At 45.8% G+C, this 27,447-nt stretch overlaps 1 protein-coding gene across 1 annotated transcript in view; it reads left to right on the top strand.

Moving 5' to 3' along the window:
• The window catches only part of COL23A1 (collagen type XXIII alpha 1 chain), a 288,152-nt gene that overhangs the window by 446 nt on the left and 260,259 nt on the right, over window positions 1-27,447 (top strand). Inside the window, exon 2 of the mRNA XM_059712890.1 lies at window positions 8,738-8,807. Within this exon, the coding sequence (XP_059568873.1) occupies window positions 8,738-8,807 (70 nt within the window). The remainder of the gene's footprint in view (window positions 1-8,737; window positions 8,808-27,447) is intronic.

Genomic DNA, 27,447 nt, shown 5'->3' with positions numbered 1-27,447 from the left:
TTGCCGCCTCCCCTCGCCTATTGGGAGGGGTGGCGGTCTAAGGGCTCGGTGTCCAACGATTTGAGTTGGTCTAATAAAAGATACTGCATTTGCCCCAAGGACCTTGTCTGCTTCTGCGGAGGCAGTCGCTTTCCAAAGTGCAATGCCTCTGCGAAGTAAGTGCTCAAGTCCCTGCTCTCTTCCCCTGCTCAGTAACCAGTTTTGTAAGGGCTGGGGTCCCCCAAAGCACTCAGCTTTTGTAGGGGCCAGGGTCTTGAAAACTTGCCCAGGGCACGAAAGCTGTTTTGCCACCCCGCTTTACTCCTTAGTCGGGCGATTCTCCATCAGCTGCCAGATGCCTTGAGGAGTGCCCCCAGAAAAGCAGATGAGGGCAGGCTCGGGCTCTCCCGACCTGGTCTCTCCCCTGCTCCCGCTGCCCGGCTCCTCTGCAAGGAGGTAAGGGCGATGATAAATGCACTTGCTTTGTGAAATGAGCCACGTGCCACTTCAAAAAGTTACAGAGAAGTGCTTCATGCCCTGGGGGGTTCCTTGATTTGAAAAAGGTTGAGAGCCACTGTTTTAGTGGAGCCCTAGCTCTTCTCTCTGCTAGGTGGTGGAGGGAAAGGTCATCCTGGCATGCATGGGAATACTTAGCCCATGTGCCTCCAATCTTAGTCTGGAGTATGGCTCACCACTTCCTCACTAGGGGCCTGATGCTGAAGTTGGTGGGAGTGGATGGTGCTTGAGGCTGTGCGAGATTAGAGCCAGTTGTGAGCAAGACAAGTATCATTATCCCCATTTTACAGACTGATGAGCAGAGACAGAGAGCAGTTATCCTTCTAATTGGTGTCAGCGCTCAGAATGGAAGACAGCTGTCCTTACTCCAAAGTGCTGCCATCACTTACAAGTCTGGGAAGTTAAAAACAACCAGTTAATATTCTTCTTTTTTGTAATTTTTTTATTCAATTCTTAGATGGCAGCTGAAGTAGGTCTGGCATACTGTGGGTAAAAACGAGAAAGAAGTCTAAATGCTATGCAGCCAGATTATGCTAGCACTCTTTACTGAGTTAGACCTCTAGGGCATTTATAGATGTGCTCTGGGACATGGAGGGGGTGCTTTAATTAGCACGGCTCTGAGAGCAGTGCTAATTAAAAGTGCCCAGAATGTCACTTGTATCAGCATCCCTGTGCTGAAAAATGGCTGTGGGGTGCTTTGAACTAAAGCTCATTGAAGGAGCTTTGAAGTGCCCGGCTGCCATTTTTCAGTGCAAGGACACTGATGCACGTGACACCGGAGTCTGCTGGAGCGCAGTGATTACAAGCGCTCCAACAGCCTTGATTAATCCAGTCTGCTCCCATGTGCTGAAAGTACAACTCATCGGAGCAGCCTCCCTGCATGTGTATAGGAGCCCTTACTCCATAAAGTAGCACCCACAAGACAACAACTAAGTGGTGGAGTCTGGCCTTTCATTAACAACTTCTATGCAAAAACATCTTAGGTGGTATTACTCATTTTAAGAAGGAAAGTAAATGCTGTCCCCTGTTGCAGGCAGCAAAAAAGGGAATTCCAGTATTTAAATGGTACGTTTTTATTGGCTGTAATTGAGGATCGTTTCATTTACACATACATGAACATGGTCCCCATTATCTTGTGCAATATCATAAAACAGAATGTGGTCTAATGGTGACGAACTGATTTATGGAGGATTGAAGAGATTAAGAACTAGTTACAGTATTTGCTGCTGGATTTGCTTAGTTCCTTGATATAATTCAGAGAACGCTGGAAGCTTTCATGCTCAAAGAAGTACTATATTTCTCCTTCCTATAATGAGTTTCCACATTTGTTTCTACCTTCTGATTTAAACATTAACACATTTTTGGAGGAAATTAGGTTTTTCGATCCCAGCAGTTGCCTTTACTTCAGGGGATTTTTATTTTATTTTATTTTATTTGAGTGATTTACCAGGTAGTAAAGAAGTTTGGGGATTCTAGGATCGGTTTGACAATTAGTTGCTCACAAGATTGCAGAATATAAGCCTGACAGAGGAAGTAATGATGGAATACTAGATTGCCTCTTTCTTACAGGCTTTGTACCGTTGGTGCAATAGGCCTATAACACATGATATTCTGTCCAAGAAATTTCCAGCCTCAAGGTCCGAGCCTTGCAAACAGTTACCTGTGTGTGGAACATAATTTCATAGAATCATATCACAGAATCATAGAAGTCGGGTCGGAAGGGACCTTGTAGATCTTCAAGTCCGACCCCCTGCCTGGGCAGGAGGAGAACTGGGCTCAAGAGACCCCAGCCAGGTAGGCATCGAGCCGCTTCTTAAAGACCCCCAGGGTAGGAGCAAGCGCCACTTCCCTTGGAAGTTGGTTCCAGATCCTAGCTGCCCTGACTGTGAAGTAGTTCTTACGGATGTCTAATCTAAACCTACTCTCCAACAACTTGTGGCTGTTATTCCTTTTTATCTCGGGGGGCACTAGGGGAAACAAGGTCTCCCCCAAACCCTTCTGGGCCCCCCTAGTGAGTTTATAGACGGTCACCAGGTCCCCCCTCAGCCTTCTCTTGTGAAGGCTGAACAGGTTCAGGTCCCGTAGCCTCTCATTGTAGGGTCTGCCCTGCTGTCCCCGGATCATGTGGGTGGCCTCCTCTGGACCCTCTCCATGTTGTCCACATCCCTCCTGAAGGGCGGTGCCCGGAACTGGACACAGTACTCCAGCTGTGGCCTGACCAGTGTCGCGTAGAGGGGGAGGATCACCTCCTTGGCCCTACTTGAGATGCATCTGTGGATGCACGATAGGGTCTGGTTAGCCCTGCCGGCCGTGACCTCGCATTGTCAGCCCATGTTCATCTTGGAGTCAATGATGACTCCTAGATCCCTTTCTGCCTCTGTGCTCCCAAGAAGGGAGTTTCCCATCTTATATAAGTGTGCTGCTGGTTGCTACTGCCCAAGTGCAGAACCCTGCACTTGCCAGTATTGAAATGTATCCTGTTTTTGTTAGCCCACCCCTGCAACCTATCCAGGTCTTTCTGCAGTCTTTCCCTCCCTACTAGCATGCCCACCTCTCCCCAAACATTTGTCTTAGTCCCGTGGAATTCAGAGGAACTCGTCATGGGAATAAAAGTTGCTTAAATCTATTCTAGGGCTGAATTCAGAGAGAGAATGGGTGGTTAGGGAAAAGACACCAGGAAACAATAGGAAGGGAGAGAGAAAATAAAATAGATCGTGCATGTTGCTTGTTGGTTTCTGTTTTGTTTATCATCACAGCTAAGCACAGACGGCCAAAAACCCCGAGGCTGGATTGATTCAATCTTCGCAGGTTAGTCCAAGCTGTGCAGATTGAACTGATCAGCAAGTGCACAGACATTCACTTTTGATTCTGGACATGCAGCCACATGCCTGCAGTGGCCCAGGCCAGAAGCCGGGGGGCGCTAGAGTACACCTCCTTGCTCAGCTGGAGCAGACAGAGTGGGCCAAGGCTAGCTTGCCTACCCTGCAAAGGTGGGGCTTCTGGGGGAGGTGCAAAGCATCCTGGGATGCTGGGGGACTGTGAGTGGACTTGAATCTGGAGGGGATCTGAGACACAAGTTCAGTAAACCAATTTTACCTAACCCAGTTCAGTCTGATACTACATCATCCAGGTTTATTTTAAACCGGTTTCAGGCATTTTGAAAGCAGGTTACGTGCCCTGAACTTCTGTTGTGTTACAAATTTGAACTCGTTTCCAATTGCTTACGCCGGTTTATGTGCAATTTCTGTCCCTGTCATTGCCGATCACATGGAGATCAGTGGTGCAAAGCTAAAGGAAAAGAAGTCAGACTTGGAGGAGGAACCATAGTTTGGCATTTGGGGGAAAAGGAGGCTATTCCAGGCATAGAAAATGGTGTTACCAAAATGAGGGTGTTGCATGATTTGTCACTTCGAATTTAACTAATGGCGTCACGCAGAGGTTCCCAAACTTTTTCTTATTGCATTCCCCCTTCCAGATTTACCAGCTGCCTATGTATCCCTACCACCATACAGTTTATATATTTAACCCCTTAAATACCAATTATTATTGTTATGAAAACGAAATCCACCATTAAGCAATTTCTCCCGTGTACCCCCCAGAGATGTCTTGCCTATCCCCAGGGGTACGTGTACCACAGGTTGGGAACCCCTGGCTAAAGGGATGGGTCTGAAGTGCTGGAACAGAAGAGGTGCTTGCAAATCGCATGACTAGAAAACCTCAGCGTTTATGTTTCACTTCAGATCCTTGAAAGCTGGACTTACTCCGTCAGCTAAGTCCTGCTCCAGTTACAGGCTAGCGTGTCAGTCATGCCAGCAGTTCTGTTGGTGTTATTTGAGTAAATATGCTTGGAGCTGGGAATTGCACATGATTTTGGGCAGTGCCACAGAAGAAAAAAATCTCTTGCTGAGATTTAGTTAAGGGTGGAAAGCTTGCTTTCCACTGTGAGTGCTCAGATGGGGAGTGTTCAGGGAAAATTAAATTAAATTAAACCACAAAACTGAGTTCCTGCTACAAGAATATGCTTGTTGAAACCCTTAGTTTGGTCAAACTTCAGTCCATACTGAGAGCATTTTTTTTTTTTTAAATGAGTAACAGATTCAGGGAGTGAATGTTAATTAGTTATCTGTTATCTTTTACCAGTCCTGTTAAGCTACATCTGCTCATTTATGCTGAAGTTTTAAACAACAAACTCTCTTTGATCACATTCTTGTTAATTGTCTAAAACATCCTACTCATGGCTCCTTTATTCTTTCTGAGCTTGAGAATTTTGCTGCGGAAGGGACTGTTTGTGACCCCTAGTGAATGACCTGATGCCTTGGGTCAATTTTTTAGAAACTCTTAACTTTTTTTTTTCCTTTTGAAGTTGACCACAAAGCTGCAGAAGAAATGACACCAAAACATGTATATGAACATGGGTCTCACACCGGACAACATATAGAAGTGCAATTGTGTTCTCTACCTCTGCATAGGGAGCATGAATGCTTGGTTGTCCCCAGGCTCTGCTGACACGACTTCTGAAGTTGAGACATATATAAGGAAGTAAATGCAATGCTGTGTGTTTGGTTTGTGCACCATGCACAAACAGGGAGAAATGTTCAGAAAGTAGAAAAGGTTAGGATATAGTAAGGAAATCCGAGGGAGGGAATACTAGTTATTTAAGGCACTGGATTTGGACTTCCCTCTCTAACCATGGGGAAATCACTTGTTCTCTCAACACTTCACTTCCTTACCTTGTCTATTTGGATTGTTAAGTCTTTGAGGTTGGGCTTGCTTGTGTGTAGTAGCTAGCATGGTGGGACCCCAGTCTCAATTGTAGACTCTACTGCAATGCACATAAAATAAGGTTTTTTTTTCCCCCCCCACCCATCTCAAAGAGCTGTATGTGCCCAGGAAAAACCCTCAGGGACTTCACGCACACCTTTGCAAACTTTGCCTTAGATGAGCAAGTCTGCTACTGTCCTCTTGGCTTTTATAATTAACCATGTTATGCACATGCAATAGTCTTCAACAACAACAAAAAGGTCGATGAATTCTTAGTATTATATACTCTAAAATATTTTTTAAGCATGTGATCCAGATGTGGCCGTATTGCCACTTGTTCTGTAGCAAAAGCTTGAATCCAAAGTGCATAGTTCTCATGCTGTAGTAAAAATGTTAATGCGAGGATTAAAGAAATATTTAGTTGTTGTAAACAAAGTAGGACAGTTTAATTCACAATGGATTTATTGTTCCTTATTAGCCAGACAGTGTTCAGATTAATCAGTCGTGTGAGTAGGGGAATGCATTGGGACTACTGGGCATGCGCTTCAGAATGCAAAAAATGAGAAAATGAGAAAATCCCAGAGACCTGTAAGCCTCCTGAACGAGTTGGAATAACTTTTATATTTTCCTGGGCAGCTTTATCATCCGGGGTAACTAGAAAATAGTGACTCATCTGCAGTGTACACTCTGCATCCTATGACTGTTGGAGAAATGAATCAATTGTTCAGGCAATTCTTCCCACCCCAACCCCAAAAGAGAGACCGTCCATCTCAGAACTTTCCCTCCAGGATTTCTTATGGTTTTATTCTGTGATAGTCTAAAACTCCTCCATCCTTTCTATTGCAGCTTATAAAGCAGTTCTCCAGTGTGTCGTTCCAAGCAACTCAAAGATACTCCAACCAGTTATTGTTAGCACCTTGTGGGTGCTTTGGCTTGCGAGCAGCATAACATTCGAACAGATGGGGTTATACAATTAGAATTGCAACAGCCAGAAAGACCGTCTGTGCCACTGGATATGGGGGCAGAAGTTAATTCACAAATTAGTCTGGTCTTGAATTGATCATAAACAGAGTCCTGGGCTGGACAGAATTCAAGCGTGTAAGCATGCTGGATTTGCCCTCCCTTGACATGACCATGCTTGTGGGGCCTATGTCTATAATTATTGCCGCCTTTCTTCTTAATGTGGTTTAAATGAGATGGAGGGCTCCAAAATGGCTCAGTCCTGAAGACCCTTGCTTGGTTTAGTAGTCCCATTAGCCTTCCCCCCGTTAAGCAGCTAAAATATGGCCTAGGCAGACAAAGTTCTTTGGGTGAATCAGATATCTTTTATTAGACCAATCAGTTTATTAGATCAATAAGTTGATCTAATAAAAGATATGTGATTCACCCAAGGAACCTTGTCTACCTGTGTCCTTAGACCAACACGGCTACAACCTACACCCCTAAAATATGGCCTAGAGATTTGATCAGAAACAAAGGAGGTAGGCACTCAACTCTCATTGAAAGCCACTTTCAATGAGGATTTCCTCTTGAATGCTGTTGAGCAATGGAAGCCCCACACTCAACTTTCGGTCTCCTTTTCCCCTCCCTTGTTTGGCTGACCTGTTTTTTGTGATGCACTGTTCTCCCAGTCTTTCTCAAAGCTGTTTTGGCCTGATTAGTGCAGTAGCTAACTTAGCAGAATGGAGGAGTGTAATGAAAGATAAATGAGGCCCGGTGAGCTGCTGCTGCTTTGGTTTTAAAATGAATCAAAAAGACATCTATCCTCCGAGTGTTTGCCACCAGTCAAGGATGCCCCTGTCTAGAAAAGTGAAGCTGGCTTGCTACCCCTTGCTCCGAAACTCGAGAACAGCCAGTCAAAGATCAGATCAACCCATCTGGCAACTGCTACTGCAAGCTCTTCTTATGGCAACTGGTTTTATTTGCTTCCGGTTGGTTATTTATTAGGAAAATGAGAAGGAATAGGTGTGGAATTTCTTTAAAGCTTTGGGTCGGGCACGCTGGGCAGTCAGTGTTACGTGTAAGGCAGCAGCTTGCCCTGAGGATGAAGGACAATAGTGTCACATCTCTAGGCTGAACTATGTGGACGACAGGATTTTTTTCCCAACTGGTCAAAATTGTTAGAAATGTTAAGGGCGCTCCATTGGTTTTTGTCAGATGTCAAAGGATTTTTGAGCATGCCATTTGTCTTAGTTGCATATCTATCTATTTTTGTTCATGGTATGCCTTTTCCTCCCACTTTAAATGAATGGCAGGAGTAGAATGGCCTGATTTGGAGCCTATTGAAATCAATGGGGAACCTCTTTGGTGGCTTTGCAGGGCTTTGTTTTAGTTTTAGATTGCTACAGGATAACGTTTACAGACCTTATAGGTGTGATTACTCCAGTGATCCTGTTTTCTCTAACAGATAACATAATGCTGTTGTAAACTATTTGAAAACAAGGCAGGAGCACAGATGCTTTGACTTAAAAAAAAGGCAAAAAACTTGCATGGTAATGTCTGACTCTTGATCCTCAGCTATACAGAGTGGTGTTTGGGGAGAACCACTTCAAAACCTGAGCATTTTCATTCCTCTTTCGAATTGTTACAGCGTGTCCCTGAAAGCAACAGAACCCATATATAGTGAATCTAAAAGAAATGACTTTACAGATAATGTGGGTTTGCAAATACAAAAAGCATTCATGTAATGTCACATCTGTGCTGCTGCCATGGATTTATTAAGATGAGTTCCCTGGGTCATTTCACTTCCCTGGAAATACTTTGATTCACACTGTGTGTGACAAACCGGAGGAGAACATTTTGTCCAGCTATTCCCAGAAGTGAAAGCTCATGTATCCATATTTTGCTGATACCTACTGAAGGGCAGAAAAAAATAACGGGTAATTTAAAAAAAAAATGTCTTGCACACTGTAGAAGGCAAGGGATCTTGTATTGGTCCTCCTTTGATTGGTTTAGAAAAAGACAAAAAGGTATCCTTCTGTGTGGCATGCTCTGCCTCCTATGACATCCTGCACCTCAATCCAGGCTTAGCAAACGGGTCTCTTTTGAAGCACGTGTCGGCATAGAAGAGGTGCTAACACTTGAGCAGCACAGTAGACTCCTTTTGAGCTGAGAGCATCAGCCACGCAGTTTGACGGCGCAGCGCTATTAGCATCTTCTCGAGTACTTATCAAGGGCTTGCGATAGCAATCTGTCATGCCGAGTAATTTCTTCCTTGGAAATTAAAGAAGTTATTTGCTGGAAGACGTGGTAGGACGTTGTTACCTTGGGTAACTGGTGGCAGGGTCTGGCAGCCTGGAGACTTTCAAGAACCTTTTGTGACACTTTAGCGGAAGCTATTGTCCAACTCTCCTGAAGAAAAGAGGATGAAGTTTGTATACGACACGCAGGAAATTTGCGTTATGGTTTGGTCATCCATGCATGTACAGCCTATATAAATTCAGTCTTTAACTATCTCTCATTTTTCTCCCCTTGTAAACAGAAAATGGGCGAAGGACTAGCCAAGTTACGGACAGCGAGAGAAGCTTCGTCTGACTGCGTATGCCCACCAGGTATGTAGAACGGTGCTGTTTTATTTGTACCACTTCCAAGGTCTGGCTGTCTGTAAATTAAGTCCTTTTTTCCTGGGTTAATTATACCCACACGCCTTTCTTTTAGCTGCTACTTTGTATTAAGTGGAATGTGCTGAAGAGTTTAGAGCTCCCTAGGTGAAGCGCCCTTTTCTGATCAGCGGGATTTTTTTTCCCCCATTGTCTTGCATTGACCTATTTACATGAAAAAAGAGTACAGGGCTGGAGGGGGGAGGCATATGCACTATTAAATAACCTTTTCACTCTATTAGAGTCACTGAGCTGCATGCCCTGAATAGTCTACTGAATAGTGGTATTTAAGTGGCATCAAGATCTCTGCAGCTGAAATGTGTGCGATAATTGAAAGCTCTTGCACTCCTCCTTGTAGGCTGGTAGAGCTGCTTCTCCCGCTTGCTGCGCTGCATGAAAGCTGTCACTGACTACTTAAATTCCATTACACAGTTTAATGAACTTCCTAAACCGTCGGGACTTCCTGCTCTGCTTTGCCAGGGCACGCTCCTTGGAAACAGTCAACATCTTCAATTAGTTTGTGTGGGAAATTCATTTACACAATACACCCTAAAGCCTCTGCTTGTTTTAGTAATAGTAAGGAGTTTAAATTACTTGCACTCTGGTGCATTTCTTTTTCTTTTTGCACAGATAAGCGAGTTCAATATTTGTACAAGACTGTGACAATGCAAAATGCATAAAAGTGCTAATATTTAAAAAAACATTTTATAGTCAGGAGTGACTAAATAATCCTTAAAACAGTACAGACTGCGTACTCCATGTGGAGTTGTCTGTACGTCATGTGCAGAGGAAGAATATTTTCAGCATTTGAGATTAAAAGCATCCAGATGAATCACTCTCTGTCGTGTACAGAAACCAAAGTCACCTAAGTGGCATTGATTAAGACAAAGTTATTTTGGTATACAAAGTGTAGTGTTACAACATTTGGAAGCATAATAGACAAAAAAGCACACTGGGATTTTCCTTGTTTGCTGGACGTGAGACCTATCCGAGCCTGGCTCGCAGCATTACTCTTTACTCATGAGACAAAAATGAGGGATTTTTCCTTTGATCGTAAGCCTTGAAATTCTGCATAATAGTCTTAAATATTTCAATGATGGCTCTTCTAAATGCACTAACGCAATTGTAGTAATTTTATTTAACTTATTTGCTAGCGGTTAGCTAATGTGAACAATCTTTTTGCTCCGAGTCTGGACTGATTTTCTTACAACTAAACTAGATTAGCTGAGACACAAATTGGGGTTACTTTAACCCATGTTAGACTGTCAGTCAAGGTCTGGAAAAAAGACCCACTTTTCTCATGCACGTTTTAGCTCCAGGGGGAGAAAATTAACTTTGCCTCCTTGGAGTTCCCAACTAACAAGAAATGGCCCGCTGGTCTTTGTTTCTGCTCTAGGACTCGACAGAATATAGCCTGGGGTCCCAGTTCAGCAAAGCGTATGGGCTCTGGGGGCATATGGCTCAGGGAAGGATCAGACTCTTTGGCTAAGTACAGACAGTCAAGAAGCCTGAGGCTGAATCAATTTAATCTTCGCAGGTTAGTCTAAAGCTGTGTAGATTGAACTGATAAGCAAGTGAACAGACATTCACTTTTGATTCTAGAAATGCAGCCACATGCCTGCAGTGACCCAGACAAGAAGCTGGGGTGGGCGGGAGGCTCGAGCATGCCTCCCTGCTCAGCTGGAGCAGACTGTGTGGGTCAAGGCTAGCCCACCCACCCTGTATGGAGGACAGTTTGTGGGAGAAGTACAAAGAATCCTGGGATACCGGGGGACTGTGAGTTAACTTGAATCTGGAGGGGATCTGAGACAGAAGTTCAGTACACTGATTTATCTTAACCCAGATAAGTCTGATACTACATCCTTCCAAGTTTATCTTAAACCAGTTTTGGTCATTTTGAAAGCGGTTTACGTGCACTGAACTTCTGTTGTGTTACGGATCTGAACTGGTTTCTGATCACTTATACTTGTTTATGTATCATTTCTATCCCTAGCCTTAGGCTGCAGCCTTTTAGATTGAGTTGCCTGTATCAGGATAGGACTGATGTCATCTGAGCAAAGGGTTAAAAAGCCTTTTCTGTGTCTGGATGACAAGCAGTTGAGATTTGAAGTGGCTCTTTTGCTGCATGCAAGAATCGCCACTCGGTTAAAGGGTCAGTGGGTCTGTTTGTTTGTCTTTGGATGATGAGGGCAGTGATTTTTAAAAAGGAGTTATTCCATGTGCTGGTGAAATTCTTATTATAGTCGCTAGTAAGTGACTGCCAGCCCTTTCCGCTGCTCTTCCCTCAGTCAGAGCAGACTTTACCCTGATGTTCCTCACTGAAGAAGGCCGGATGACTTTCTGCCCCATGGTTGAACAGGTTGCTCCCAGCAGGTGTTGAGTACCTGCACTCCTCATTGAGGTCATCTTGAGGTCTAGCAATCTCTCGAGATGGGCCCGGCCAGATGCTCTGCTCAGATCAGCTTCTCTTTCCCATTCTCTTTGCGTTTTCTTTTTATTAAAGAGTCTTTCTTGCTGTCCTCCATGCTCTTATTACCAGATTGGTGGGCTCTTGCAGTTCTTAGTCTGATTTAAAACAGTGCCACAAGGAAGGAAGCCAAGGGAAGTGGGGGGGAACAATTCACATTTAAAGCTGTGATAGCTGGAAAAACATCTTCTTTGGAGAAGGGTTCCCTGTGGTAAATCGTGGCATTAAATGAGACATGAGGCTAATTTAGCCCTTTCCTAGGAACCATAAAGTCACATACAGAAGTTGTAAATCAGGGTTGACGGGATGTACGGGACACCAGTTTAGCATTAATTGTGTTGCGTTGACTAAGCCATTGACTTCTCCTTCACCCCCATCCCTAGATGTTTTTTTAATATGGTTTACATCTTGGCTTGTTTAACATTTTTTTTTGAACGTTAAAACAGCAGTAAGAAGTGACTCTGATTACATTGTAAGGGAGTCATTGGGAGTGTTAACTCTTGGTGGGGTTTTATTTATTAAATAGAGGTTGTTCTGAAATAGAAAGCAGACAGTCGATCTACTGGAGACCTAGACGCAAGGTTGACCAGCAGAGGGAGCCCATATTATTTCGTGAATGCCATAGAAACAAAGCGAGAATGGCCATGAGAAAGATGGTTTTAAAACGCCGCTGTCATGACAGATTGCATGATACAGGGGTGAAGTGCGTTTGGTGCTTGCTCCTGTGCGTGCTTTCACAACCTGACGTGCATCCTCCTTGGTCTGTGTTGTGTAGTACTGGTTCTGCAAGAGCAGCCAACATTTTCCCCCTCAATTGTAGCTAGAATTTTCCCTGCGACTTAACTATCTCCATGACCCTTGTGTCAGAGTCTGCACAAGTCCCAGAAGCTGTGAGCGGGTCAGTGCTCCAGAGCAGTGATCAGGTTCAGGTCTGTGTTTCTGATCATATTAATGCTTTGTTTCTGCTGTCATAACCCTTCATTGTTCATTGCCTCCATTTTTTCCCAGACTTTTTATTCTGACCAGGTGCATGTTGCCCCGCGCATAACTTCTTGCAAAGCACTGGATCAGTTAAAGGGTTGTATTAAATGTGGTCTCTGACTCGGGCCTTGCATATTTTGTAGGGGACTTATCTGTGTGCCAGTTCCCCTGTCTTTCTCTGGTTCTTATCCTCACGTGGCCTTTGCAGCGAGAGAAATTCAGCAGGTGCAAGGACGCTCGTTTATTAGTCGGTCAAGTGATGCAACTTGCTTCTCACCGACCTTTTCAGTGGATGGGTCCTTGGAAAAAGCTAAAAGATGCAATGAGAGGTCTCTGCTCCACTCACCTTACTGGTGTTCAGCCTGTGGCTGACTTGCTTTTTTATGTATTATGTTTTTAGGCATGGTTCTTTACCACCTTTTGCATGCAAGACGCTTTGTAAATGTAACGGTTGCCTTGGCAGAAGGTTTATTTGCATTTATGAGTAATAAGTGGACTGTTCCAATCAGTGCTACAGGAGCCTGAAGGACTTGAGTGTGGACAGGCTCATATTAGAGCCCAGCAAGCATTTCATTCAAATATTTAAAAACCTTAAAAAGAAATAGCTATCTGTTGTTGGACCTAGACTCAGACGGGGCACTTGAGTGATGCGGATGTACAAGCCTATAGGCTTTCTGCTGGATCAAGTACAAGACGGACTTCTTTGATGCATAGTTTCCAGTTACTGTCAGGAAAATTAATGAAGGTGGGACGAGATTGAACTCTAGAGGGAATTGCTGCAAGCATTCTCTTGCAGGATTCCCTTCTGACATTTTTCAGGGGAGGGAGGCATGGGGAAGACTGGACTAGAGCTGTTCCAAATCTGACCAGTCCCCTGGGATCTATTAAGAGTCGGGGCCATCTGTAAAGTAGCTTTGTACTGTTTGTGTTTGCTCTGGCTCTTACCACATTTTCTATCCTCTGGCCCCTCTACTTCCTTGCCTCTCCAAACAGCTCCAGGCTGCATTGTTTTTTATCAAGAATCTGTGGCCCTGGCACAGACAATGATACCCTGTTTCATACTAAAGTATTCCTCTTGCGCTCTGTGGGGACTGGGAGAGAGATGTGGCTATGGAGGCAATGGATACCCTCCCCGTCTGTCCAAGAAAGTAGCTTGTATGTGAAGATTAGGGCGGTGCAAAATTTTGGCAGCTGTGTCATTTCGGAGGTGTTTTGGCACCTGAAACACCGAATCTGAAACAAAACAGGAGGCTCTGAAACATCTTCAAAATGAAACCAAACCATCTGAAATGTTTCAGAGCCGGGCTTGCAGGGAAACGGAAACTAAGAAGAGGGAGGGGGAAGAGGGGTGGAAGGACACCTCTGATGTTAACTGTGTAGCTGGCCAGTGTCTGCCATCTGTCCCTGAGGTCCCTTCCAATCCCAGTGCTCTGGGGGAGGGACAGCAACCTGCTGTCATCCTGCATGCAGATCTGGGGGCCTGCGCCCCCTGGGAGGAGTCCGGCACAGCCCAAAGCCCTCCCGGGGGGCTTGGGCCCCTGGATCTGTGTGTGGGATGACAGCGTGCTGCTGGCTGGGGCCAGCGCCAGCACCTGAGTCTGCTTGGCACAGCCCACACTGAGCACAGATGGAGGGGCCACGGGAGAAGTCCCCATGGCTGCCCTGTCCGGCCCCAGCCTCCTGGCACTTAAAAAAGTCCTGCGCTCACCCTCTGTAGCAGCAGCCATCGGGGCCTCTGGGGGCTCATGGCAGAGCCCCCCTGTGCAGCGCAGGGCAGTGGGAGGCAGCGGGGATTGCAGCTATTGCATTACGTGGGTGCAGTGTGGCTCAGCAGGGTGCTGCACACTGTCCAAGAGCTGTGATGGTTCCAGCAGTCAGCCAGGCCCCAGCGACCCCAGCTCACAGACAGCGTGCAGCGCCCTGCCAAGCTGCGCTGCACCCATGCCATGGGGCAGCTTCCACACGGGTGCCAGGCAGGGGGGGGACAATCCCTGCCACCCCACACTGCACAGGAGAGCTCTGCCAGGAGCCCCCAGAAGCCTTCATTACCGCTGCTACAGCCGGTGAGTGTGGGGCTTTTTTTTTTTTTAAAGTGCTGGGAGGCTGGGGCCGGGCAGGGCAACCATGGGGGCTTCTCTGGCAGCTCCCCCTGCCCAGGGAGAGGCAGGCACAACCAGAGGAGCCACGGGAGAACCTTCAGCCACCTGGCTGTGCCTGCCTCTCCCCAGCCAATCCGAATCACTGTTGAAACTCCAAGACAGATTTGGCCGAATCGAAACAGAACAGTGATCCGAAACACCAAAACGAATCGCTGTCCCTCCAAAATGGCTGAATGGAAACCGAAACAAAACATAGCTGTTCTGTATATCCCTAGTGAAGATCTCCGAGGTGCGCGTCAGAGGGAAGATACCATCCAAAGATGGGCAGTTCTGGGAGTTTTCTAACTTAAAAGCTACAGAGAAGCCACCAAGGCTAATCATGTTCATATTCTAGTGTCTATGCATTTGGAAAAGGGCATGAACAACGGTTCAGGCTTACTTTGGCAGGTACACCCTGATCCTGGCACCCTAGGGATAAGGGTCTTGTCCATCTGCATCGCAGTGGTTAGTACTGCTTGTCCATCTGAGACTGAAGGTGTCTGGTAATTATTTGATGCTGATATTTGTCCGTTGCATGATGGACCAGGATGTCCAGATCTCTATGTAGCTTGTCCCTAAAAGCATCAAATAGTGAGGAATATTAGTTACTCACAGCCTGCTCAGACCATCTTTTATGAGTCAGACCCACACATATATGGTACAAGAATGAGATGTGTTGTGCGAGTGAGCACTCTGTACTCTGTATGCTCTTGCTGGCAGAAGTATTGAGAAGAAACCTTAACTCTGAAATTCCTGACCTCTGCATGATAAGAATCTCAGTCTTCATCTCAAATTAATGTTGTTGTTGGTTGGGGTTATTTTGTGTGCATGTATTACAAAACTGTGTGAAATGTTCAGTGTAGTTATTGGAACTGCTCACTAATATGTGACGAGTATTTCCTAATAATTTCTTGGCTACAAAGAAAGTAAATAGTGGAATGGTGCTTTGTGCCCATAAGAGAGCAGATTGTTCTATTTCCAAGCAATTAAAAACATGTGCGTTTGGCAAAACAGGTGAATTAAAATACATCTCTGTCAGCTCTCAAACTCTTTCAGCTTTTTCTTAATCTGTTATAGAGCAGCTGAACGAGCCTGCGCTTTCTCTTTAAACCTTTTCCTAAGATTTTCCAAGTAACCTAAAGGACCCGCACTCTGATTTCAGGAGCATTTGGATGCTTGGTTCACTTAAACTTTCAAAAACCTTAACTATCCAGTCTAAGTCTGTAAAGGTTGAAGGTTCGCTGCCTAGAATATACCCTGTTTCGCAACCAGCTGCATCACTGCTTTGCGGAGCTAATCTGGGCTTGTGTCTAGCTCAACCCCATCCTATCATCTGGATGTGCTTAAGCCCAGGTTAGTTTACCTGGCAGAGGGTGGGATGAGCAGAGGAGTGTATTCAAGGTTTAGCTCTGTCTGGATTTTGTTTGCAGAGAGGATACAGTCAAAATCATTTGAGTACCGATTGGTTAAGTCTTTTCCTATGTCCTTTCACCTGCCATGACAAAGGACAGATAAAATCCTTTTGCAAGTGAGTGTGGACTGGGGAAGATATCCTAGTATGTTAGAGCATAAAAATCCAGGGGGTGTTTCCCACGCATACACAAGTTAGGCACAGACAGAAGTGACAATCTTCACCTGATCTGGTCCTTGAAAGCTCTCTACAGTTGCAACCAAACACAAACGCACGACTGCAGAGTGCTTTAAACGGGCCTGATTCCACAACAATCTGAATCCTCATTATATGGGATTAGATGAAGATGCTCCAAAGTGGAGTGCTGTCGTTAACTTGTCTGTGTGTGCCAGGAGCAGGGCTGGGCAGCCCTGCTCTCTGCGCCATTTTCAGAATTGGGGGGGGGGGGGGGGGGTGGGAAGGGACCAGAGGGAGCTAGGTCTGGGGGTTGCCCAGTGGCACTGGAGGGGGAGGGCAGGTAGATTGTGGCCCTTCCAAGGTGGGGGCCTTCAGCTTACTCCCCCCACCCTCAAGAGCTGGCTGAAAAAAAACCCCAGACCTAACTATCTCCACTCCCTTCCTTTCCCCGCCCCCTGCTCCCATTCTGAAGACAGAGCCAGGGCTGGGGGGAGAAAGGGACTAGAGGAGAGTGGCTGCAGACTTGCAGCTGCTCCAAATTGCGGCTGAATCCCCCAGCCCTTGGGACCCAGCAGCGAACGTCCGTTGGGTCTGGGGGGATCACTAACTCATGGCGCTGCCTGAAAAGCGCTGTGAGTTAGTGGGGGTCTGTACTTCTGTCTGTGCCTAAATAGGTTGGAACTGTGGGATAGGCAGCACTTTGAAAAATTAGGGCATTTAATGAGGCTTCTTTTAAAACTTAACCCTTGCTAATTTGATCAGATGGCAAATTTTTTGACAGCGGCTTGTAAAAGTGCTGCAAAATGGTGGTTTGAGCTCTACCAGTGCTGCCAACTGTGTCCTCATCAGCTACTTCATGATGGTGCCCAAAAAAATACAATGGGTGCCTTCCCTCTACCCCTTTCTCATGTATACAGGGAGGAGTGTGCCATTAGCCCTTCTGCTCTTAATGGTCTGAGGTGGACAGTTGCCATACACAGGTGTAACCTCAGCAGTGAAGCAACCAGTCTTGCTCTGTGCCGTGCTTCGGTGGCCGCCGTCAGTGTGAAATCTGAAAACCTCAACACTAACAGGAATCCACTCATCACAACTCTCTTCCTGTGGAAGCTGATGTTCTCAACCTGCGCTGGTGACATGGTAATTTGTGCCATTTCTTACCAATGCTGCAGCATCTCTGTATACTGCCGATTTCTCATGTTGCAATAGCAGGTACTTTCCACCACCAGAGATACCCCAGTGGGCCTGTGAATGCTAAATATTGGGGGCGGGGGGAAAAAATCCTCACCGTGTGCCCTAGTCATGCCTATGTCCCTGCGTTGCAGGGACCCTCTGGCAGGCCTTGTTTGCCTCGAGTGCTGTTTCCCATGCTGCATTTACGGCGTGGGTGCCAGACGAAAGACGTAAACAAAAATAAGCTATTTTGGCCTGGTTTTCAGTACTTGAGAGCTGAAATAACCGTGGGCCAGAGCCTGCTCTCATTGGAATCAAAGGCAAAACACATGTCGGCTGGGATGATCCAACCTCCAGCATTTGATTACAGAGGTCCAAAACAGTACAGCAGGAGTTGGCCCTTCTGCGAAGCTATCCATCTTCAGAGCGCTTTAGCAAACATTAACTAATTAAACATGACGACATCAGTGGTAGACAGCTTTTAAAATTTATTTTTTCTAAGGCTGCCAAAGTTATTTTGAGAGTAATGAAAACCAATCAAATAAACATGATGACCATACTCTCTGCAAGAGGCTCTGTGTAACCTTATCTTGGTCTTGACGTATGAAGTTATTTAACTAGCCCCAGATATTCCCGCTTTTAGACCTTTTCTGTTCTGGGCTTCCAAAGATCAGATTTGTGGAACTAGCCTGACTTTAGTTTGTGTTACCTCTTGTCTGAGTTTCCCATTAGGTTTGATTGGGTTTCCTTACCCTACTTGCATTCTGGATGAATGCTCCCTTGCAGGAAGGGTGACTTGGGATGGTGGACTTAATTGCTGAAAATAAATGATGTTTGTTTTTTGGGGGGGGTTTCAACTACTGTGTCGTTATACCGTCTTGGTGCGTCAATAATGCTATCGTTTTGGATCTGCCCTGTGTGAATGAAGAGATCAGAACGCGTTTAAAAGACCATGCGTTTAGGTTGATTTGTAGTGCAGGCGCAGTAGTGCTGTACAAGCACAATTTTTAACACAAGTCCTGCATGAAAATGACTTTTGACAGCCATTGCCTTTTGGCAGACTTCCTCCAGTGATAGCTGCCTCATGTCAGTGCCACCAAGAAATTCCAGGCTGATATTTAATCTTATAAATCTACATTGCGTGTGTGTGATCATCTGTGCTTTGGGTTGGTGTTTTAAGGGATAACATAGCTAAAAATGTGTGAGGCAGAGTGCAGGGAGTTGGTGGTGGTTGTTTTTAGTAGTCACGCTTCCTCCTCCCTCCAGACATTGCAATCTTCTTTTCTCCGTTGCTGTCGTAACTGAAGGTCTCGGATAAATTTGTGCCACTAACCCAAGAGGAGCTGAAATATGGCAATGGCGTTCCAGCTCAGATAGTAGGTGAGCAGCTGCTGCTTTAACCTATGAACTGGGCATAAGGAGGAGTTGTTCATTTGTTGTTGCTGGAGTCTAGTGGTCTGTGCCCTGCAGTCTGCCCGCAGCTTTGGGGGCAGGAAATGCCAGGCCATTTATACATTCATGCCTCTTTCTCAGCTGGGAGGGTCTGGTCTTGCATTGGCTTGCTGGCTTGTTGTTTGTTTCTGTTGCTTTAGGATCATTCCTTATTCTTTGCGGATGACACGGTTAGTGGGTTTAGTGCAGTTCAAGTTTTAAAGAATCCAAAAAAGCAATCTGGGCTCATGGACAGAGGTGATATCTTTTATTAGACCACCAAGATTTTTGCAAAAAAAATTCTTTAATTGCTTTCCTGCTCTTACCAAAGCGAAAAAGTCCTGTCTTGTTCTGAAGAATTCAGCTCTGCTTTCATCAGAGCTTCAGGTGTCTGCTAGATGATGGGTTGGCTATTGGTTTGTTCTCCAGAAAGATTTGCACACGAGAAAATCAGCCTTAGTTTCTGCTGCTACAGATCTTATTTGAAGGAAAAGTTTTCAGAATACAAATGCTTAGCACTGGGCTTCACGCCTTGCATCTCAAAGCTGCTTGCTAACCCCCACAGCATCCCTGGGAAGTAGGCTGTCATCCCAGTCGTCATGTCACTTCTAGGTGTAAATCTGAGACAGAGACTCGTTGCTGGGGGATAGCTGAAGCTCTAATAGGTTTTTAATTGACTTAAGTGGTTCTAGCTCTAACGACTTGGCTGTTCAGCTAACCGGTGGGAATGGGAACTTGTAAAGGTAAAAAGGCTCAGAAATGTAAAATAGCTAGAATAGGGCTGTCTTTTTTTTCTTTTCCCTGCCAAAATCACGATTCTACCTAGAACTTAATTTTGGATAGAATTCAAAACTGCTAGTTAAAGGCCTGGCATAGATGGAGTCGCAGAGAGGTTGGGCCAGAGATGGTGTTAGAGCCCAAAGGTTCCTGTTTCCTGATCCCATGCCCACTCCTCTAATTTGTGTTCCCACTGCAAACCCATTCTGCAATAAGCAACAATAGCATTCCCATACCTCTTAACCCAAGATGGAAACTTTTGGAAAACCATTCTTTTTCCCCACTGACTTACGGTCTGAGTGGACACCAAGCCTCCTCGGACTTATCAGTGACTTAACTGGCTTATGTGTACTTACCTGTATTGTGAAAGCAGGAGGATGAAGGTACGGTGCGCTTGATCAAACAAAGAAAAGCTTGCTTAGGATGATAGCTTAGTTTTGCTGGCGAGATGCTTGGAAGGCAGGTAAGTGGGAGCCCTTGTGTTAAGTTAGTGCTTGGGAGAAACCTTGCTGGGGTTTCTCCCAACCACTCTCTATATGTATAGAGAGATGGGATGTCTCTGTATACGTTGGGGGGGGATGCAGGATTCTTCTTTGCCCGAGGCATGTGTGGGGTGGGCTGAAGTCAGAAGACCCCCTAGACAGTGAGCATGCCTAAGACACCTGCTCTTTGGAGAGTCTCCAGTAGCTAATGACTATTTAACATCCCTTGCAGTTCATTCTGGCCTCTCAAACTGATGGAAATGTGCTCTGTGACCATTCCCAGATAGAGCTGGGAAGCTGCCCATGCTCCAGCAATCAGTGGGCCAAATCAGCCATGATGAAGTGGCCGCTGGTGTCTGATATGCTGAGCCATTGAAAGCCAGCTAGAAACCCTTGGGAAGAGAACGGATTTGCCCCCTGATAAGCTGGAGGCGGAGGGAAGGTTGTGAGCAGGGAAAGGACTTTTTTTTTTTTCCTGTGGCTTATATGACTGAACTTCTTGTTTCTTGCTGGCTTGTTTCTATGAAGCCAGTCTGGCTGGAGGGAACAATATCTTTGACAGGGCATCAGTAGAAAGCTATTTAAATGTTAAGGAGTTATCTGGGGGCTTTGTCAGTTAGCCAGTGTTCAGAGCGGCAAGATCAGCAGCGTGTGCCCCCGGGGGGGCCTCTGTCTGGCGGCAGACATCAGCGATGGCCACAGAGCAGCGTGGTTTTTCTAGCTGACAATGGAAAAGGAGCTCCTTTCTGTGGGCTGGGTGTCATGAGCCCACGTACAATAGAAGCACCTTTTCCATGTATGTTAAAACACGCTCTGCTATCGAGTGCCGCATCCTACTGGAGATTGAGCACACGGAAACGTAGCACAAGAGGATGGATCTAGTTGCTCACCGTGCCGAATTGAATCTGACCTAGTGTGATCGGGGCAGGGGACACGCTGAAATCTTTTTGTTTTGGGAAATCGGACTCGAGGGGAAATAAATCTTCCCGTCCCTGCAGAAATGACAAAACACTTCAGCTGGGGAGCACATTTTCTGCGTGTTGAAAGAACCTATTTGTGCGCCTTCCAGGCCAGGATGGGAGAGCACAGCAGGCCCGATAACTTTGATTGCAACTTGGAAGGCTGTCGCAATGCAACTGATTCGGTGACCCAATTACAGCCCCACCTGTTCTTGTACTTGTGGCAGTCAGTCTTTTCCTATCACGCAACAGGAGGTGCCACGGTGCTATTAACATACCTCCTTAACGTTAAAAGTTGGCAGTGCGCAGGAATACAGTCTGCTCTAAATTTCATCTGGGTACCAGCTGGGTTTACCTCCAGAAATCCCTGTGTTCAACCAAAGCACTGCCAACCCCAAATCCTGCTGGATTTTGACGATGAGTGGACAGTTGTTACGGTCGAGTCCTCCTGCCAAGTATGCAAACTTCTTTTGACTTAAAAATGTTTCCCTCCCTCCTGTCCCTTTGCACATCTAGAAAAGTGTCTGTACTGAAGCTGACTGTTCACCCTGGCCCAGGGCCTGGGTCCCAGCCAGGGAGCACACAGCACGACTTGGGAAAGGGGAGGGTGCAGAGGTGACATTATGCTTTTGATCTCCTTTGATCTTGGGTCAGCTGCTTACTAGGCAGAGGGCCAGCGGGGCAGGCAGGGATTAGTGGCAGCAAGGAAGGTATTGCAGATGCCACTCTGGTACTTTCACTCTGCTGAATGAACCTTTTCGAGCCTCCGTTAACAGCTTCGCATCATGCCGTGGTGCAAAGTGGTCGGAGCACAGTCCAAACTGCAGTCAGAGGCACAGACTGATCCAGTGGAAGGGTAGAAGTGGTGGGTGACAAGGTGACTTCTCCTCTCTGCCCCCACCCCCCATATTGCTTTCTTTTGGTGGTGATTTGATGGAGTAGGACCTTGAGATAAGGGCACTCGCAACTTCTGTGCTCGCATACCACTCAAGGGCCCCGATCCAGCAAAGCTTGTATTTAACTTGGAGGACTTTATTCCTGTTGCTCTTGGTGAGGCTGCTTGCCTGCCTGAGCGCCGCGCTGGGTAGGGAGCAAAGTGCTCAGGACTGAAGCCTTGGTGCCTGCACAACCCCTTTCATCTTACTTCCTAGCATGCTGTTGGCTTTCACCAAATAACAGTGTTTCTCAATCTTTTAAGTAGCAAGTACCCCCTAACTTCTGAAAATTTTAATAAGTACCCCAACACTCAATTTTCCAGGGGATTTTTGTATCTACAGACTAATGTGTGCCATATGTCACAAGAAGGGCTGTGTATATAAGGCTGTGATATGTCAGATGTCTGATCTGGAGTGGGTAGGGTTGCCACCTTTTACATCAGGGGTGTACAACTCAAGTATGTACCTGGGCTAGAAGTGACGTGGGCCAAACCAAATTATTACTGGGAAATTTAATTTTTTAATTGCATCAAATTTTTTGCCATAGTTTTCAGAGGAAAAGAGGGCGAGAGAGAGAGAGAGTGCTGGGGTACCCGTGTACCCTCTGATTGTGTCTTGCGTGTCCCCAGGGTTATGCGGACCACAGGTTGAGAGACTATGAAATAACACACCGCAGTAAGGCCAGTCTTGCACTTACCTCAAGGATGGAGGGGTTGTTTCTCCACCCAGTACATTCCCAAATTGCTCTGTCCAGCCTAATTATGTCTCAATTAATGGATTTTCTGTTGCTCCCTCCCCCCGCATCAGTCTTATACCACTTGCTGTCAGGGATTTGTTTTGTCTAAATATTCAGCCAAAATTTTCCAGGAGCAGCAGCCCAATTTTTGGGCTTTTGCTATTTTTTCCCCCCTTATGATCCTGCTTTTCTCTGAAGATCACAGCAAGGGAGTTATGGAACAGTTTTCTGGAGGCCTAGAGGGTGTGCTGCTGATTAAAAAATAATCATCTTTTCTTTTCTTTTTTTTAAAATCATCTTATTTCAACACTGCCAGTTTTTAGAGATGACAGTTACTTGAGGAACCAGCTTCCATCTTTCAAGGCTTTCCAGGGCATATCGGCCATGCTACATTTGGGGTAAATCTCAGGGGCTGTGTGCCTTTTTGTTTGATGCTTTTACCCATGTTTTTGGCATGTGCCTCATTTTTTGCATAGAGTTATTTATTTATTGAAGACATTAAAAAAAGCTTGGCCTCAGTGAAGCTGCAGCTGGCTTTTATGGTTAAATATTTAAAAACAGACTGAAATAGTGACATGACTTGGAGGCCAAAGGAAAAAGTCAAATCCTTGGCTAGATGTGATTTAACGATATTATAAACTCATCCTTCATTGTTCGTCCTCTGCTCCTAGCTCTGTATTCATTTACTCCCGTGAGTAACCCTTGCGTGCACACAGAGCCAGCCGAACTAGAGGAGGCAGTAAAGTCTGTCTGATCAGCCCAGGTTTGCATAGCAGAAGTCTTGTAAAATATAGTAGAGATGCATAAGCTGATACTCTACAGATGCATTTCAACAGAAGGCTAGTTAAAATAGTAAGAAATTGTCCAAGCTAATTAAGAAGTCTGTGAGCACTGCATCTCAGTGACCCTGAGGGCTCTGGCAGTGGGAGTTTTAGCTCTGTGATATGGCCACCCAAGCCAGACAGGTCGAAGGGGAGGCATCAGACAAAAAGCAGTCCACAGGCCCTCCAGGTTTTGTGCCCTGAGATGGAGGGGAGCAACAGGCTAGCCATTTATCCTCATATGAAAGTGTTGTGCTATGGAAACCAGAATGATAGACAGGGATGGCGGAGCCTTCTCTGAGTCCTGGCTGGTGTGCGATGATTCAGAATTAAGAAATGACAGATTCCTCTAGAAACCATTGTAATACTGGGCTTCATGTCCCAGGCTCCCACTTGCATCGTTAGAAATAGGGGGTGCCCCATAAATGTAATATGTGAGCAGGCCAGAGAAGATCTGGGATAGCAAGGGCCCAGGGGATAACAAGGTCTAACGGCCATAAACTCCAGAAAGGCCGATTTTTAGACTAGACATAAGAAAAAAAGTTCTTTATGGTGTGAGTGTCCAGGGTCTGGCACAAACTCCCCCCAGAGGTGGTGCAAGCACCTACTCTGGGCTCTTTCAAAAAACCGATGGATATATTTCTTGCTGGGGTCGCTTGATCCCAGCTGACTTCCCGCCTATGGCATGATGATCTCATGAGGTCCCTTCCAGCCCCTAATGTCTATGAAATCTAGCCATCCCATGTGCTTTGCGAGATGGAGGGAAGAGGTAAAATCCAAGTACAAATCTAGTTTTGATCCAATCACATCCATCCAACATGAGGTTGGACTGAAGTGCAAACGGAAGGAAAGTGGCCCCTGTGAGACTGGACCACGTATGCTTTCTTTGCACTGGGTTGTATAGTTCTTAGCTTTGCAGCCAAGAGACTCAACAGGACTAATCGTGCCCTTTGGCTGCTCCAGTACTGACAGTTTTGGGCTTTGGAGCACCACTTTACTGAAGCTGTAATGCCCTTTCCTGCTCTCTGTGGTCAATTCATTTTTTAAAAGCAAGACTGAAAGAAGGAAGGTGTTACTTAAATAATAATAATAATAATAAAATTCACTCTGAGGCTTGAGGAAAGGTCTGGTGATAACTGAAAGCTTGCCTGTGTCTATACCAACCATACAGCTGGTCCATTAAAAGAGATGACCCACAGGACTTCTTGCCTCTGGCATATCTCCTGGACAATTATGGCAGCAGTATCATCTCAACACTAAGCAATCTACACAAAGTTCCCGACCATCTGTGTGTTTATGGGCAGGCCTTGGAAAAAACCCAGAAGATAATACCTAAAAACAAGATGTACCACTGGAACTGTTTTCTGAAAAACTGCTGTGTGCACACATTTCTCTGGACAATGGACGCCAGCTTGGTAGCAGTATTCTGGAGCAGGGAGGGATCTTGCAGGTTTGTGCCACTTTGCTGAAATGAAATAGCTGAGCAAGTTTGCATTCAGCTAAGATGTTGAGCAGATTCTCCTGGATGTGGGCAGTCTCTCCAAATAATGAGATCACTCACAGTTGTGCCCTTCCATTTTCTTTTGGCAGTACATAAACATACTGCTCACACACATGCTTTTGGGTCCGTCTCTTGCAAAACCTGATGTATATGTTTAACCTGGTCCAAGCCAGCAGAACTAAGTGCATGCTTAAAGATGCTCCTACGTAGGAAAGATGGCAATATTAGGTTTTGGTTCACTGATTTTTTTTTTTTTCCATTTGATATGGTGTCTTCTATCGTATAAGGTCCAGGGAAAATGATTAAATCCTGACTTAAATGGAGCTTATTTTTAAATTTGAGGAATGAGAAAGTGGGTGCTTAATAGGAGTCAGAAGGGCTCTGTGTACATTTTATACTTTGGCTTTTAACAAAGTTAATGTAACTGCATGAGTCTTCCTGATTTAAGAGTGAAACGATGGAGCGTTTTAAAACTATTTAAATACCTTTTGGAGTAGAAGAGCTGCCGAACAGAATCCCTCAAGCATGCGCACAGTTTGGGGTATTTCCTATAAATACTTGTATCTGGGAATGGCATTGTATCACATGCCAAGGCTTCTGTCTCTTAGGAAATAGTGTCAAAATGGCTTTGCTGGCTTGGCTCACCCTGTTTATATTGGCACACAATTAGGTCCACTCATTTGATAGAAGCCAGGCTTCCCCCTTCTTTACTGAAAAGGTTGAGGGGGGAGACCTGCTTCGATAAAATAGGTTACTTTGGTTGAGCAAAAGCCTCCATTAATTAGGGAGATTAAACTCAGAATGACCCCTTCTCCATCATCACCTTGTCAGTGGATGCTGCTAACTCGCACTGCTTGTTGAAGGAGTGCAAAAGGTACATACCCCTTTATGAAGCAGAGCGGGGCTGGCGGGGGTCTCTCGCTGCCTTCAGCTGCTACCTGAGCCACAAGTGACTACCCCCCGCCCAATAACTTCTATATTGTTACTAAGAAAACCGTTTAACTGTGTTAAGCAATGAATACGTGAGCAAACAAATCGGGTTGACTCCTCTGCATGTGTATTGCATGTCACCTTGATTAGGTTTCGTGTCCTTCTGTGCAATCTGTTCTTTCTCTTTCACTGGGCAGAGCCCTTTGCTACAGCAATCGGCCAGAGAGGTGCTTTGGTCGAGACCCGCACCACGCGAACTGCAGCTCAAACCGGCTAGCTGAATCGCCCTGTGGGGTTGTGATTTCCAAGTCCCTAATGGCCTTGAAGTACCTCATTGTCTGATCGTGCTCTGCAAAGAGCATCTTTAAGACCACAAAGCACATCCGAATGACTCTTTCTGTCTACTTCTGAGAGCAGTTCAAAGCTTCCCATAGCAATACACTAACTCTGGACAAAGGACTGCATGAGAGCTTACTAGAGTGAAGTGAACAAAGGAAAAATAAATGGAAGCCGAGAGACTGATAACTCAGTTCCCTGGAACCCAATACTTACTGCAAAGATGGAAAGATTTATTTTTTTTCATTCCTTTTTTGGGTGGCTCCTATTCTGGACTTTAATTTTGTTCAATTATTGTCAGTTTTATTTTAATCTTTTATAGGTTTCTGGACAGACTATTTTGTATTCCAGAGGTGGTTTCTTTGACGATCAGGTTAGCTCCTCAGTGCAGTAGCTTTTTTTGGTGATTTTTTTTTAGTTCTTAGAATCACAGAAAGTGAGGGTTGAAGGGACCTCAGGAGGTCGCATCTAGTCCAACCCCCCGCTCAAAGCAGGACCAGCCCCAGCTACATCATCCCAGCCAAGGCTTTGTCAAACTGGGTCTTAAACACCTCCAAGGATGGAGAGTCCACCACCTCCCTGGGTCACCTGCTCTAGTGCTTCACCACCCTCCTAGTGAGAGTTTTTCCTGATATCCAACCTCAACTTCCCTTGCTGCAACTTGAAACCGTTGCTCCTTGTTCTGTCATCTGCCACCACTGAGACCAGTCCAGCTCCATCCTCTTTGCAACCCCCCTGCAGGTAGTTGAAGGCTGCTATTCAATCCCCCCTCAGTCCTCTCTTCCCCACGTTAAAGAAGCCCAGTTCCCTCAGCCTCTCCTCACAAGTCGTGTGCCCTAATCATTTTCCTTGCCCTCCACTGGACTCTCTCCAATTTGTCCACATCCTTTCTGCAGTGGGGGGCCCAAAACTGGACCTGGGACTCCAGATGTGGCCTCACAAATGTCACATAGAGGGGAATCACTTCCCTCGATCTGCTGCCAACACTCCTACCAATGCAGCCCTGCATGCTATTAGCCGCCTTGGCAACAAGGACACACCGCTGGCCCATATTCAGCTTATTGTCTGCTGTACTGGTGCATAGGATTGTTTCATCTCAAGTACAAGAGTTCGCACTTTACTTTGTGAGATGGGGTTTGTTTGGGTTTTTTTTGTTTTGGTCCCATCCCCCAATTTGTCTAGGTCTCCCTGAATCCTAGCCCTACCTTCCAGCATATTGACTACTCCCTGCGGCTTGGCGTCATCTGCAAACCTGCTGAGGGTGCAATCCATCCCATCTTCCAGACCACTGATGAAGATATTGAACAAAAACAGCCACAGGACCCACCTCTGGGGCACTC

Source organism: Alligator mississippiensis, chromosome 9 (assembly GCF_030867095.1).
Source record: "Alligator mississippiensis isolate rAllMis1 chromosome 9, rAllMis1, whole genome shotgun sequence".
In the NCBI taxonomy this organism is placed as follows: Eukaryota; Metazoa; Chordata; order Crocodylia; family Alligatoridae; genus Alligator; species Alligator mississippiensis.
Note: the sequence above shows the minus strand (reverse complement) of the source record. Positions and strands in the feature narration are given on the sequence as shown.